The 15,004-nt window shown below is 58.1% G+C and overlaps 1 protein-coding gene across 14 annotated transcripts in view; it reads right to left on the bottom strand.

The window, feature by feature from the left end:
- The window catches only part of NADSYN1 (NAD synthetase 1), a 42,339-nt gene that overhangs the window by 16,199 nt on the left and 11,136 nt on the right, over nucleotides 1-15,004 (bottom strand). For 6 of the 14 annotated variants that reach the window (XR_013523595.1, XR_013523599.1, XR_013523600.1 and 3 more), the window contains exons 5-15: nucleotides 14,748-14,891; nucleotides 12,481-12,532; nucleotides 11,635-11,723; nucleotides 11,329-11,446; nucleotides 10,482-10,613; nucleotides 7,778-7,852; nucleotides 5,757-5,971; nucleotides 5,245-5,293; nucleotides 4,658-4,760; nucleotides 1,803-1,971; nucleotides 341-476 (exon numbers count right to left, since the gene is read on the bottom strand). Coding sequence is in view for 8 of the 14 variants with exons in the window: in XM_078341746.1 (XP_078197872.1) it covers nucleotides 341-476; nucleotides 1,803-1,971; nucleotides 4,658-4,760; nucleotides 5,245-5,293; nucleotides 5,757-5,971; nucleotides 7,778-7,852; nucleotides 10,482-10,613; nucleotides 11,329-11,446; nucleotides 11,635-11,723; nucleotides 12,481-12,532; nucleotides 14,748-14,891 (1,282 nt within the window). In the remaining 6 variants the exon portion in view is untranslated. Of the gene's footprint in view, nucleotides 1-340; nucleotides 477-1,802; nucleotides 1,972-4,657; nucleotides 4,761-5,244; nucleotides 5,294-5,756; nucleotides 5,972-7,777; nucleotides 7,853-10,481; nucleotides 10,614-11,328; nucleotides 11,447-11,634; nucleotides 11,724-12,480; nucleotides 12,594-14,747; nucleotides 14,892-15,004 lie in introns of all 14 variants that reach the window. The other 8 variants (XR_013523597.1, XM_035263680.3, XR_013523596.1 and 5 more) reach the window with 5 other exon arrangements.

Genomic DNA, 15,004 nt, shown 5'->3' with positions numbered 1-15,004 from the left:
CACACGCTGAGACATACCCTCTTGCTCTTGCACTCACACTTCTGCAGACACTCAAGCATGCACACTCTTACACCCCTGCTCTTGCTCTTACACATCACATGCTCAGGCACTAACACACACACACACACACACACCCATCCTTGTTAACAAGGCTGCATGACTGATGTCTTCAGCGAGGCACACAGGCTGTGAACCCCGGCACTGGCTGTCCCTGGGTGCCCTGTGCCATGACTTTCATGGAGATGACGGCCCAGGCAGGGACACCTGCGCATCCTGTACCAGGTGTCCCAGGGTTCCCTGCACCCCCATCCCCAGGGGACACCGGCCCAGGCCAGGGCACCTGCACATTCTGGAGCGCCAGGTTTTCCCTGCTGCTTCCTCCATGAGCTGCAAACAGAGGACTCTTCCCTGTCACCAGGCTGAAGATGCCCATGACAGCCTTCACGGCTGGATCGATGCTGAGACTGATGTGGTGGCTGGAAGGAGAAGGGGAGGCGTGGAGGGCAGCATGTGCAGGTATGCGTGTGCATGTGTGTGTGCATGTGTGCACGTGCAAGTGCATGTGTGCATGTGTGTGCGTGTGTGCAGGTACGCGCGTGTGTGCGCGTGTGTGCATGTATGTGCGCGTGGGTGGTGGAGCCCTGGTGACACTGTAACCACTTTAATGTGTACGATTGGTGGCAGTTAGCAATCCACAGTGCTGTGCAGCCCTCACCACCATCTGGCTCAGAATGCCTGATCACCCGAGAAGGAAACCCCATCCCACCGGCAGTCCGTCCCCACTCCCTCCTCCTCCAGCTCTGACAGTAGTGATAGTGACAGATGTGGAGAGTGACACACACCCTCTCTATGCTGCTGCCTGTTCTGGACACTGCATGGAAATAGAATCAAACGCCACATGGCTTTGTGTGGCTCCACTCCTTTCACTCCGAACCATGTCTTCAAGGTTTCTCCTCACTGTGTCACATGCCCATGCTCCACTCCTTTTTCTGGGTGAATAATATTCCACTGTGTGAATGGACCACAGTTTCTTTCTCCATTAATCTGGGATGGACTTTGGGCTGACCCTACCTCTTGGCTTCTGCGAATGGTGTTGCTACGGACTTTCCTGAACAAGTATCTGTTTGGGTCCCTGCTTCCGATTCCTCTGAGTACGTCTCTAGGAGGAGGATTGCTGGGGGGCAGGGGGCAGCTTTTAGCTGAGCTCAGCAAACAGGATGGGCAGCTGCTCATTTTCTCCTAAGAGCTATGTAGATGGAACATTCTAGATGGAACCCAGTCTCCCTTCTCCGGAAAGCTGCCCTCCCTCCACTGTCCACGTAGAGAACCGCCCTGTAGAAGAGGCAGTGAGGGCAGGGGGAAGGGACAGGAGGAGGGGTATGAGTCAGCCCACAGCCAACTCCCATATGAGCACATACGACCTGCAGCCTGCACTGGGAATGCAAGAGTGGAGAGAGGGAAGGGCGGAGATCGTAGGCACAGTCAGAGAATGGGGTGGGTCAGATAGGGAGGACTGATACACAGTCCCTGAAATCTGCCTCAGACCAAGAGAACGCAGAGCCCCGAGAAGCTCCCAGCTGCACATTTAAGCAGTTGTTGGTGACTGGAGAACAAATCAGGGTTTATCACACAGTGGAATATTATTCACCCACAGAAGGGATGGAGCGCTGACATCTTACCCACGTCGTGGATGACACGACGCCGAGTGAACGAAGCCGGTCACCAATGCGCTACAGGCACAGCTTCTGGTGGCTCTGAGCTGGCAGCTGCCTGCCACGCCCAACACCAGGGACCAACCCTACCTTCCAATCTGCTGGGCCAACTCTCTGGCCCGGCTGCACGTCTCCTGGGAGGAGTTCTCGCTGGCCATGTAGCAGGTGGTCAGTATGCGCCCACAGAGGTCTCGGGGATCCTGCGGGGTGTAACTGCTCTGGTTCACGATGGTGCGGACGTCAGCCAGCACTTCCTGATCTGAAAACCATCAGGACAGAATGGGTAGAAGCCACCTGAGTGTTTGGGGTGTCTACACAGTTCCACCCCAGTCTCCGGTAACCAGGGGCCTGCGCAGCTCCATCCCCATCTACACCCCCAGGTGACTGTGCAGTTCCACCCCCAACTACACCCCCAGGTGACTGTGTGGCTGCACCCCCGTCTACACCCCCAGGTGACTGTGCAGCTCCATCCCCATCTACACCCCCAGGTGATTGTGTGGCTGCACCCCCGTCTACACCCCCAGGTGACTGTGCAGCTCCATCCCCATCTACACCCCCAGGTGACTGTGTGGCTGCACCCCCGTCTACACCCCCAGGTGACTGTGCAGCTCCATCCCCATCTACACCCCCAGGTGACTGTGTGGCTGCACCCGTCTACACCCCCAGGTGACTGTGCAGCTCCATCCCCATCTACACCCCCAGGTGATTGTGTGGCTGCACCCCCGTCTACACCCCCAGGTGACTGTGCAGCTCCATCCCCATCTACACCCCCAGGTGACTGTGTGGCTGCACCCGTCTACACCCCCAGGTGACTGTGCAGCTCCATCCCCATCTACACCCCCAGGTGATTGTGTGGCTGCACCCCCGTCTACACCCCCAGGTGACTGTGCAGCTCCATCCCCATCTACACCCCCAGGTGACTGTGTGGCTGCACCCCCGTCTACACCCCCAGGTGACTGTGCAGCTCCATCCCCATCTACACCCCCAGGTGATTGTGTGGCTGCACCCCCGTCTACACCCCCAGGTGACTGTGCAGCTCCATCCCCATCTACACCCCCAGGTGACTGTGTGGCTGCACCCGTCTACACCCCCAGGTGACTGTGCAGCTCCATCCCCATCTACACCCCCAGGTGATTGTGTGGCTGCACCCCCGTCTACACCCCCAGGTGACTGTGCAGCTCCATCCCCATCTACACCCCCAGGTGACTGTGTGGCTGCACCCGTCTACACCCCCAGGTGACTGTGCAGCTCCATCCCCATCTACACCCCCAGGTGATTGTGTGGCTGCACCCCCGTCTACACCCCCAGGTGACTGTGCAGCTCCATCCCCATCTACACCCCCAGGTGACTGTGTGGCTGCACCCCCGTCTACACCCCCAGGTGACTGTGCAGCTCCATCCCCATCTACACCCCCAGGTGATTGTGTGGCTGCACCCCCGTCTACACCCCCAGGTGACTATGCAGCTCCATCCCCATCTACACCCCCAGGTGACTGTGTGGCTGCACCCGTCTACACCCCCAGGTGACTGTGCAGCTCCATCCCCATCTACACCCCCAGGTGATTGTGTGGCTGCACCCCCGTCTACACCCCCAGGTGACTGTGCAGCTCCATCCCCATCTACACCCCCAGGTGACTGTGTGGCTGCACCCGTCTACACCCCCAGGTGACTGTGCAGCTCCATCCCCATCTACACCCCCAGGTGATTGTGTGGCTGCACCCCCGTCTACACCCCCAGGTGACTGTGCAGCTCCATCCCCATCTACACCCCCAGGTGATTGTGTGGCTGCACCCCCGTCTACACCCCCAGGTGACTGTGCAGCTCCATCCCCATCTACACCCCCAGGTGACTGTGTGGCTGCACCCGTCTACACCCCCAGGTGACTGTGCAGCTCCATCCCCATCTACACCCCCAGGTGATTGTGTGGCTGCACCCCCGTCTACACCCCCAGGTGACTGTGCAGCTCCATCCCCATCTACACCCCCAGGTGATTGTGTGGCTGCACCCCCGTCTACACCCCCAGGTGACTGTGCAGCTCCATCCCCATCTACACCACCAGGTGACTGTGCAGTTCCACCCCCATCTACACCCCCAGGTGATTGTGTGGCTGCACCCCCGTCTACACCCCCAGGTGACTGTGCAGCTCCATCCCCATCTACACCACCAGGTGACTGTGCAGTTCCACCCCCAACTACACCCCCAGGTGACTGTGTGGCTGCACCCCCGTCTACACCCCCAGGTGACTGTGCAGCTCCATCCCCATCTACACCCCGCCCCCCCCCCCCCGTGCCCGTGTGGCTCCACCCCATCTACACCCCCCGGTGCCCGTGTGGCTCCACCCCATCTATACCCCCAGATGACTGAGTGGCTCCACCCCATCTACAGCCCCAGGTGACTGTGCAGCTCCACCCCCGTCTATACCCCCTGGTGCCCATGTGGCTCCACCCCATCTATACCCCTAGATGACTGGCTCCACCCCATCTACACCCCCAGATGACTGTGTGCTCCCACCCCCATCTATACCCTCTGGTGCCCGTGTGTCTCCAGCCCACACTATGGCCCATAGCCCCATCCAATGGGTATCACTGCCCCGTGCTGTTGCACATGCTAACGTGATGTCCGATGCCACAGCACACAGGGGAGAATGTGAACCTCCCACGCCTGCATGTTTCCACCCGGCCACACTGTGCACAGAGCAGGCAGGTGCAGCTCTGGAGACTCAGCCGCATGTGCCCAAAGCCCCAGGAAGCTGCCGAGGGCGAAGCTGCCGAGGGCCTTGCTGCAGGACTGGGATGTGACGCTTGTCATTTGTGCATGGCCACAAAGCCCCCTTCACCCCGATGTCCATGGCCCAGGTGTTTCCTCTGCCCCCTCCTAGATCCCCCACTCAAGCAGCCTGAGAGCTGGTTCCCTGGAGCCTCCCTCGTGCCAATAGATGCCACCTACTTCCGCTTCTCACAGCCTCGCAGACCTGGCAGCACATGGAGTAGACGAGGCAGGCAGTGGCCGCGCTGTCCACCCCACCACTCAGGGGCAGCAAAAACCCCGCCTGGAATGAGCCAACCAAACACGGTGTGAGCAGAGCCTCGGAGAAGCAGCGTGTCCGAGGATCAGCCTAACTCCGCCCGCAGACCTCAAGGAGGCATCCACAGAAATGCACGTGGGTGTTAGCGCTTTCCCTGAGGTCAGGACAAATGCCCACAGGGTGAATGGATTTTCCAGAGGGAAAAGAGATGCTTCGGGGGGTGGGGCCCACTGCACTGATGAATCTCGGATACGCATGATCACAATGGTGACCGTGACGCTGAACGTCAGACCGGGTCCTGCCGCGCCTCCAGAGCTGGAACTGACCCACCAGCCGCTGTGCCCACCTTGCCTCTGGCTAGCAAACACTAAGCTCCCCATGGAGGCAGAGTGATGAAATGCTTTTTATTGTTTTCATTAAAAAAAAACAAACCCTGCCCTGCCCCAGAATAAAACCAGACCAACCAGTAGCACAGCAAGATGGGCTCCCTAGAAACTGGGAGTCTTACCTGTTGGCTTCGCCTTAAAAAGTCCCAGAGCCAGCAGGCAGGTCCAAGGCTGCAAGGCAATCAGAACATGGAGCCTAGAGGGCGACCCTGGCCCACAGCACCCCTGGCAACCCGCCTGGACAGCCCCAGGAGGCTGCAGTGCGAGTCGACGCAGGGCTCTCAGGAGGCCTGACTGCTTCAGGTACCCGGTGTGAAGGGATGCATGTGATTCTCAAGACAACCCGGGGACGCAGGTATTATCATCATCATTTTAAACTGGGGACACTGAGACACAGAACGGACGGCACCTTGAGGCCCAAGTCGCAGCACGGGGAAGCAGCAGGGCTGGGGGTCACACCTAGGCAGTCAGACTCTGGCCTCCATGCCCTCAACCCAGGGAGGCACAGCCCGCTCCTGCCAAGTCCCCACCTGGGTAGGTTCTGAAAACCCATTGTGTGACCTCCAGGGGTCCCCACCCCAGAGGTGTGGCCACGCAGACACCAGGTCCCTCCCAGGAGTCAGGGGCCACACACCTTATCTCCTCCTCGGGGCTGTGGTATTTCCACTCGATGGGCTCAGAGACGGGTGCCAGCAAGTCCTCGTGGCATGAGAGGGCGAAGTCCACCTTCACCCGGGGGTAGGGGCTTGCCCTGCTGGCCTGGCGATGGAGATTCAAGACAGAATGACTCCCAGCTCCACGGAAACCCTCCAGGTCCCCAGGACCCACAGACAAGCAGGGCTCCAGCAGCTATGGAAAAGCACATCAAAACCACAGTGAGGCTGCCCTCACTCCGACGAGGATGGCGAGGAGCGAAATGACAGATGGCAACAGGAGCTAGAGGGTGACGAGAAACTGGGATTCTCATCTCCGCCTGCCGGGAACCCACCATGGTGCCACCTCTCGGCAAACACTCTGGCAGCTCCTCAAAAGGCTAAACAGTTACCATACGACCCAGCCAAGTCCGCTCCTGGACAGACACATCCAAGAAAATGAAAACACGTCCCCTCCAACGGATGTACATGCATGTCTGTAGCAGAATTGATCTGACGGGAAGGGGAAACGTTCCCAATGGCCAGTTGGGAATGACTAGTGGAGCAACAGAATGTGAACATCGTGGCTACGGAACTCTCTGATGACACAAAGGGATGAACTACAGCCACACCCCGTATCTGCGGGTTCTAAACCCCCAGGTTCAACCGCACACAGATAAAAGGCACAGTATTCTCAAGATCTGAAACCCATATACAGAGGGCCGACTCTTTGTAACAGTGAGTTCTGCGGGGTGGACTGTGGGGTACGGGCATCCCTGCAGGGGGTCAGTGGGGGCTCCGGGATCCCATCCCCATGGATACAGAGGGGCGACTGCACCGACACACAGATGAACCTTGAAAACAGCATAGCAAGTGCGGGAAGCCAGACACCGAAGGCCATACGCTGTGATTTCATCCCGATGCAATGTTCGGAATAGGAAAATGCAGAGAGACAGAGAGCAGACCTGTGGCTGCCAGGGCCGGAGGAGGGGCATGGCGGTGCTTAATGGCTAGAATTTCTTTCTGGGGTAATGAAAATGCTCTAAGACTGTGGCTGTATAATGCCATGGGTACACTAAACACCACCGAACAAGGTGCTTGCACGGAGACACTGGGTGATGTGGCAAATACAGCCTACTAAAGCTGTTATAGAAAAGGCTGAGCCCGGCGTCTCACACCTGCAACCCTGACACTTCGGGCGTCTGAGGCCAGAGGACTGCTTAAGCCCAGGACTTCAAGACCATCCTGGGCAACAGAGTGAGAGTCTGTCTCTACTAAAAAACAAAAGCAACAAATCAGTTGGGCTTGGTGGCGTGTCTGTTGTCTCAGCTACTCGGGGAGGCTGAGGTGGGAGGATCACTTAAAGCCCAGAGGTCCAGGCTGCCATCACAATGGCACCACTGCACTCGAGCCTGGGCGACGGAACGAGACCCTGTCTCAATCAATCGACCAACAGCAGAAGGGTCCACTCTGCTATGAGCATGACACTTCTTCAGAGTTTGCAAAAATCACTGTCTCGTGACAGCTGCACAGTTTGATAAGCTATTTGTGAGGGCGTCCTGCACAAACGCACGGCTGCAGGTTCCCAGCAGGACCTCGGGCAGGAGGAGGGGCGTTATCTGCATCCCGGGACTCAGACACGGGCTCGTGTGCGCCGTGGACCTTGCCCCTGACTTCCGAGGTGGGGGCCAGCCTCAGCTACACTCTGCGTGCCTGTCCCCACCACACTTGCCACCCGCCATCTCAAGGCTTTCCTGGCCTCCAAGGCTGTCTTGTCGGCCTCTCTGCCTGCCTGCCCCGCTCACCCCAGCTCAGGGCCTGGCTCCAGCAGAGGACGACTGGGAACAGATGGAAGCAGTTTCCGTCTGCAGCACCAGCCCCTTCCGCACTCGGGAAGCCCGGAACGTCCCCATCAGAGTTTTCGGGCACTGCGCCCTCACGGCCTCCACCACGCCCGCACAAATGGGGCGACTTTCCACACCTGTGATGAGCATCCCACTCGGGTATCTACTGGAGCACTCACCGCCAGGTTTCGAGACGAAATCTCTGCCCTGTAGCTCCGGACGTCCTCCAGATCCAGCGTGGCCGTCAGGACTTCCTGGGGAAGGAGATTTCAGAGAGAACCTGCTCCACTCCCCCGTGTCATTTGGCCACTGCCACAGGTGTTGCTGCACCTTCTAAAGCAGGGGCTAAGACTCCTGGATTCCTGGGGACCCAAGGACAGGACAGACAACATTGAGGCCGACCCACAGCCCTACCCCCTCACTGTTGCCACCAGAACCTCCACTGCATTCAGACACTTGCCAGTCACCCACTCAGCACTGCACAAGACGCCACCCTGTCAATCAGCCCCTGCCGGGGACTTCTGGGAACACCTCTCTCATCAAAAAGACACAAGGGAGCAAGGCCCCTTTGCTGCCTCTGCATGTGGCAGTGTGAAGACGGGGTGGGTGGAGCTGGGGAACGGCAGAGGCAGAGCCGCAGCCCCGGCATCCACACCAGGGTCCCGGCCTGTGCCGCCTGTGTCTGTGACGCTGTCCTGCCTTTGAACCTGGCTCTGGTAGGGGATCTGCCAATTGCAGTATATGCAGAAATGACGTTTTAACTCATAGGGGTTATTCCTTCATGAAGAAATGTCTTTATCCAATTGTGTTTCTGACAGTTGCCTTGCCTAGTGCAAGTGTGGGAGAGCAGCAAGTGTGGGCACCACTGCGGCGGTTCACAGGACGGCCGCAGCCGCCTGGCACGCCCCTCGCTCCTGCCGCCGTCACAGTGGGCCAGACCTGGCTGGAAATGCCGGGAAGACCAGGAGACCAGTTCACACATCCTGTGGTTCTCTGGCTGCTTTCCAAAGCGTTGGCACCGCGGCCACCAAATGTCCATGTGTTAAGCCACGGTAAGTGTGAAGCCTCAAAGCAATAGAGACGGGGTGGCAGGGGTCATTCGTGAGAAGGTGGCTGTCTCTTGCTCTCCCCAGGGCTAGGTTCACCATAGCAGGATTCCAGGTGCACAACAAGCCAGAAAACCCAGGGGATTAGGAAGACCCTGAGGAACGTGGCCCAGAGGGGGATCGGCAGGTCAGTTGCTTGAGCTGGAGGCAGAAGGAACGACTAAATGATTCCACACGTCACGAGGCTTCTGCCGACCATTTCAGGTGCAACACAGAGGACCTGGCGGAGGGCAGTGGCTAGAGCCTGAGGACGGCAGTGTCACCCTCAACGTGGCAGGCCCGTGGCTGCAGCCTAGGACGGACCATGCGGGCACCACCAGAAATTCTAGTGATGCGTAAAGCAGTGGCTCCTGGATTCCAGTGTGTGGAACAATCTCCTGATGATCACTAAAAACGCAGACCCCAAGGACTCTGATCGGGGGGTCGACGTGGGGCGGGGAACCCTGGGGGGTCCTGGGGCAGGTGATTCCTAATACACCTGCCAATCAACACGACCAACGTGCCTGTGGCTTTGACACGGGCAACAGGGAGAGGACCATACTTCCCATCAGCAGGAACTTAATCTTCCTCCTCAAAGCCCTTCCAGCTCGGTCATGCTTAACCACGAAGAACAAAGAGGCCTTTTGGGGACACTGTCACGTGGAAAGCAGGGCCTGGGGCCGAGACGGCCGCACCCTTGCCTACACCCTATGCAAGAGAGCCCTGAAAAGACCATGGAATCCTGTTTCACGCTGAAGTCCACCGAGTCCACTTGAAACTGCTTTGGTTCCGTAACCAGCTCCATGCTGACCGCACGGATGCTGTGCAGAAAGCACCAGAGAGAATCACACGATGGGAATGCAGGGGCAGCAAAGCAACGAAACTGCTCTGAGAGCCTGGCCGAGGTGGTGACACCAGGACACAAGTGCGCCCTGCTCCTGCGAAGCCAGCTGCGGAAACGTCTCCCCTGCTACCGCCTGCCTCGGTGAATCTGCCGCTTTAATGCCTGTCCCCAAGAAGAGCAGAGCAGAAGGCCATCGGGGCCAAAGGCCAGGCAGGTGGCACTGTGTGGGAGGGAGCGCTGGGGACCCTCGCATGTATGTGTGGCTTTGGATAGCAACGGCACTTCCGAACTCTGACTCATAGCTCCCCCGGGGCTGTCCCCATGCCGCCGGCCAGTGTGTGCTCAGAGAGCCCCACAGAACATAGCCTCCCCGACCAGAGTGTCCTGGGGTCTCCACTCCTGCTTCCCAGGATGCAGGGGCGGCGTGGCCTAAGGCCTAGGATGAGTATATGTGCCCTCAACAGGACCTCCAACGGACTCACCATGAGCCCCCCGCCAGCTCTGCTCCCGTGGATAAGACCCCCTAACCAGACACGGCATCCCTAGCCCTGTCTTGGGGGCCATGGAGCCTGCTCATTTCAAAGGAGAGGCTTTGGTTCCCTCCAGCCCTCAGAATTCAAACCAACCAACTACACCCTCCTGCCGGGACCAGGCGGCACCCACCCTCTCCTTACCACAAAGCCTGCCTCCCACAGCAGAACCATCCCCTCGGTTCCTGTGTGGCACGGCGCCCTCCTCCCGGACTGTGGGTACACGGGACTGGTGAGCTGCCCTCGCCCCCATCCATCCAGGGCCATGGGTCATGTGTCAGGGTTCGGCTGTCCCCAGATCCAAGGACAGGAGGTCAACCTCATCACAGGGGCCCTCACTAAGCACCCGGCTTACAGGGGAGGGCAGGGGCTCAGCCTCTGCACAGGGAACCCTCCTCCAGTCACGTCCACACCCGCTCATTACCACGTCATCCAGAGAAAACTGGGATCCCTGAGCAAAGATGCTCCCGTTCATGGCAATCATGGCGCAGCCGTCGTAGTAGAGGCGGTCCCCGTCACAGCCCTTCTGGTTGGCCAGCAAGTAAATCCCACCGTTCTGAAAGAGGCGGAGCCACCGCGGAGGGGTCAGCTGTGGTCCACCAGCCTTGCCTGCCACCTGCCCACATACAGAACGTCCCCCCAGTCCCGCTAGGTTATGGTGAGTGGCCCCACTGCTACAGAGAGAAGGCACATGTGCAGCGGGGCACAGAGCCGTGAAGCCTCAGCAAGCCTGGCCTTGCTGGGTACCAGCCTTTACACAAGACGTTGGCTTCATTTGTTTTTTGCTTCATAACAACCCCGCAAGGCAGGCTCCGTCACCTCCCTCAGGCACGATGCGGTTCAGACAAGCCAAAGAGAGCTCCGTGGACAAAGCCCAGATCCAAAGGTGGCTTAGCTAAACCCACGCCTGCACCTGAATGACTAACGAGCACCACCCCTTGCACGCCTCACTGGCCAAGAGCAGGATCAGCAAATGCACGGTGGCAGGCATCTCCCATACCCTGCCGTGATGCCATGTCCCTGTTCCTGGTCACTGCAGAGAGGGGGACCAGGTCTGTTTCACGAGGGGGGGGCTGTGTAGGTGAGACGGGCTATGCCGGCGGAGCCCTGGAGGGCAGCAGGGCACACTTGCTGAGTACAGACTGTAATTACAAGCCCGGATGCCCATCGTGCATGGGCTCAGCCCTGAGTTGGGCACTGAGGACGCAGGAGTGCTTGAGACGCAGCGCCTGCCCCATGGCGCCCACTCCCCAGCCCGAACCGACCCCTACCTTGGTGGTGGCCATAGTCACAAGATCCACCCTGGTGTTGGCTTTGCGTAGCACATGGTGGCTGCTGGAGGCATTGGTGACAATCTCCACGCCATCCAGGCCCATGTCGATGTGCGGGCTGCGGGCAGGGGCAGGTGAAGAGAAAAGACTACCAGATTCCTCCAACCCAGCCTCCCAGGTGGCCCCTCGCACTTTCCACGGCAGTTCCCAGCCCACAGCCACGGCCCCAGGAGGTCTGCAGTCCCAGGTCCTCCCAGCTGGCCCGCGTGTGGTGGGGACTGGACAGCATGGGGGCGTGGGGCTGACCTGTGGGGTGTCCAGAGCTCCTCACAGATCTCACTTCCAATGCAGGTGTCCCACGTCGCCAGCACCGCGTCTCCGAAGGGCACGGTTTCCTGCATTTGGAAGGGAAGACTGCGTGAGACTTGCTGGCCACACCCCGTCCGGGCCATGCACTACCCCTAGGACCATGGACATCTCGCAACCACATGGCTCTGGGCTCTCACACATGCAGAAGAGGTGGGTGCCCTGCGGCTGCACATGGAAACACGAGTGGTGCCAGGCAGAGGCATCTTTAGGAGTCTACGTGCAGAAGAAGGGGACGCCTGTACTCTGAGCAGCCAAGGGGACACTGACGGGGCTGCCAGTCGGGGCCAGCAGCTTCTGAAGCGGCCCTGTCCTGTGATCACATCGAAACAGCTGCTGCCCTGGGCGGTGACGCAGCCCGGCCCCCCACTCCCAGCCACAGGGCGGCGGCTGAGCAGGGGACACCAGGGCGCCTTCTCTTAGAATTCAAAACTGAGAACACGGCATTTTGTTGTGGGTCTAGATAAGGCTTAAATGTGGGAACACAGTCCCTGGGGGTGGAGCAGGCCGTCCTCTGCCACAGGGAGGGAAAAAAAGAGGAGGAAGCCAGTGTGAGCGGAGGCAGGGAGGGAGGCATGGGTGGAAAAGCAGCCCCGAGGTAAAGAGAAGCCACCCCGGCCACTGCCCTCACTGTAGGAAGCTGCCCCCTTGGTCTGTTTCGGACCTGGGCGCACCGTGGTGCCTTCCGTTTCCTGGATCCCAAAGAGTTCCCGCCCCACCCCGTGCACTGTTGGCTGAGAACAGCCACGACTGACGGAAAAACGGGCTCCACACTCAGGGACTCGCCTGCTTCGTCAGGTCCCGTATCATCCGAGGCAGAAAGTACTCCTCTGTGTGCCTGGAGAGCAAAACACCGCGGGTCTGAGGAGGAGCATCTCAGGACAAACGAGGAATGGCAGCTACATTCAAACAAAAAGCAAACTGAACCCTCCAAATGGGCCAACTGGCAAAGGCCCTGCCAGCCGCTCCCCAGTGCAGTCAACAATCATGTTAAGATGAAGAGGAGAGTGTGGAGGTGACTTGAGACGTGTGACACCATGGGGGGCTGGGCTCTGCAAGCATGGGGGGGGGTCTCAGTTTCCCCACACGCTGAAGTTCAGCTTTACCAAGAGACATGTCACAGGGGATAAGCTGAGAACCAGAATTTTGCTCCAGAGATGATCTAGAACATTGTTCCAGAAATGCTGCCAAGAACAGTGAAGCAAATGAACCGAGAGATGTAAATCCTGAAGGAATAGGAAAATGTGTTGCAGATTACATAAGTTCAACTCGACAGAAAAACTACAAAAATCAACAGACCAACCACCAGACACGAGAGGGGAATTTAGTGGTCAATGACAAAAGTGACATAAAAATAAAGTGTTCCTACACAAAATGCTAACCGCTTAAAAATGCGGTATTACAGAGTCCATTTACAGTAACAAGGATGAAACATGGGAAAAACTTTAGAAACAGCAGGACTTCTCAACTGGGCAATTTTGCCCCCCGGGGACATCCGGTAATGTCCGGGGACATCCGGTAATGTCTGGGGACACTTTTGGTTGTCAGAACTGGGAGCATCTGTTGGGGGACCAGTGATGCCAGTAAATGCCTGAGGATGCACATGGTGGATGCCCCATTGTGACAAAGAACGACCCAAATGTCACCCAGGTGAAGACGTGACACCTGACATTCAGTATCACATGAGATGAACGTGGTGCTTCACCCGACATGACTAATATCCCTGATGGAGAACCTTGAGTTCCACGTGATCTGCGCTGAGCCTGGCCACAGTGTAATCAGCGGCAACAATCAGACATGTAAGGGGGTGGCACCAGGGGGCGGAGACCTGGCCCGAGTTCCTGCGCATCTCCTACCTGGGGAGGCCTGATCAGGTAAGGAAGCAAGGAGGGAGGGGCTCCAGATGTGGGACACCCAGGAACACGTGTTCCGAGAGAATACCCTGAGGGCACGATGACCTCCACAGGCACAATGACCTCCCTGTCCATGGTCCCTGCAGGTCCACCTCATCCCCTGTGTAGCCCCCTCCAGCACAACCCCATACAGCTTCCCTCCAGCCCTGTCTCTGCAGACAGCCCCTTCTCTGCTCTGCTGCCTGTTGCAATCCTGAAATGTATTTTCATATGTTCTCCAACAAATCTGCCTCCTTCCATACAACTGTCTTGGTAAACCCCTTTACCACCTGCACCATCTGCCCCAGCTAGTCCCTACCAGTGACACTGCTGAGAAGGGCCTGGGGGCAGGAAACCTAAGGACTTCCTAGAAGTAAGTCAAACAACAAACCCCGGCTTTCTAAGGCCCAGTAAGTACTTTGGAGCCACGTCTGCCAGGAAACATCCTCCTTATCTGCGTAGTGTGTACGCCAAGTAAATCCTCTGCAACTTCCCTTCGCGTCTTCCTCTGCACAGGATGCAGCCCAAGTCACCAGTGGGAGGTCTCTAGAGGATATTTAAACCCCAGAACATTCTGGAACCAGGCCCTTGAGCTGCTTGTTCGGCCCACTCTCACCCTGTGGACTGGGCTTTCATTTTCTTTATTTTTTCTCTTTTCTCGAGATAGAGTCTCACTCTGTTGCCCAGGCTGGACTGCAGTGTTGCAATCTCAGCTCACGGCAACCTCCGCCTCCCGTGTTCAAGTGATTCTCCTGCCTCAGCCTCCCGAGAAGCTGGGATTACAGGTACCTGCCACAATGCCTGGCTAATTTTTTTTTTTTTGTATTTTTTTGTTTGTTTGTTTTAGTAGAGATGGGGTTTCACTGTCTTGGCCTGGCTGCTCTCGAACTCCTCACCTCGTGATCCACCCACCTCAGCCTCCCCAAGCGCTGGGATTACAGGTGTGAGCCACCGCCCCTGGCTGGGCTTTCGTTTTCCATGAATCTCTGCTTTCATTGCTTCATCCTTGTTTTGCTTTGTTTGTACTTTCTGTCCAATTCTTCGTTCAAAACACCAAGAACCTGGCCACCCTCCACCAGTAACACTCCCAGATCAGGACCTGAGGCTACACACGGCGGAGGGGCTTAACACATATCCCAGGGCTGTCGGGTCCCGACTCACCGACTCCTCGACCACGGGGTGAACCAGCGCAGCTCGTGGTAGTTGGCCTCGTTGGCCAAGGCCATCTTGGGTCTGATGAGCAGGATCTTCCTGCAGGCAGGGGAACGGGGCCATGCACATGGGGCTCCTGAGACGCATGTGCCACTGCCGGTGGCCACGGCCACCAAAGGACAAGGTGATGCGTGCAGAGTGAGCTCGAGAATGGGGCCGCAAGCCAATCTCTTTCCTTCACTGCGCTTCAGCTTTCTGTCTATGAC

This window comes from Callithrix jacchus, chromosome 10 (genome assembly GCF_049354715.1).
Source record: "Callithrix jacchus isolate 240 chromosome 10, calJac240_pri, whole genome shotgun sequence".
In the NCBI taxonomy this organism is placed as follows: domain Eukaryota; kingdom Metazoa; phylum Chordata; class Mammalia; order Primates; family Cebidae; genus Callithrix; species Callithrix jacchus.
Note: the sequence above shows the minus strand (reverse complement) of the source record. Positions and strands in the feature narration are given on the sequence as shown.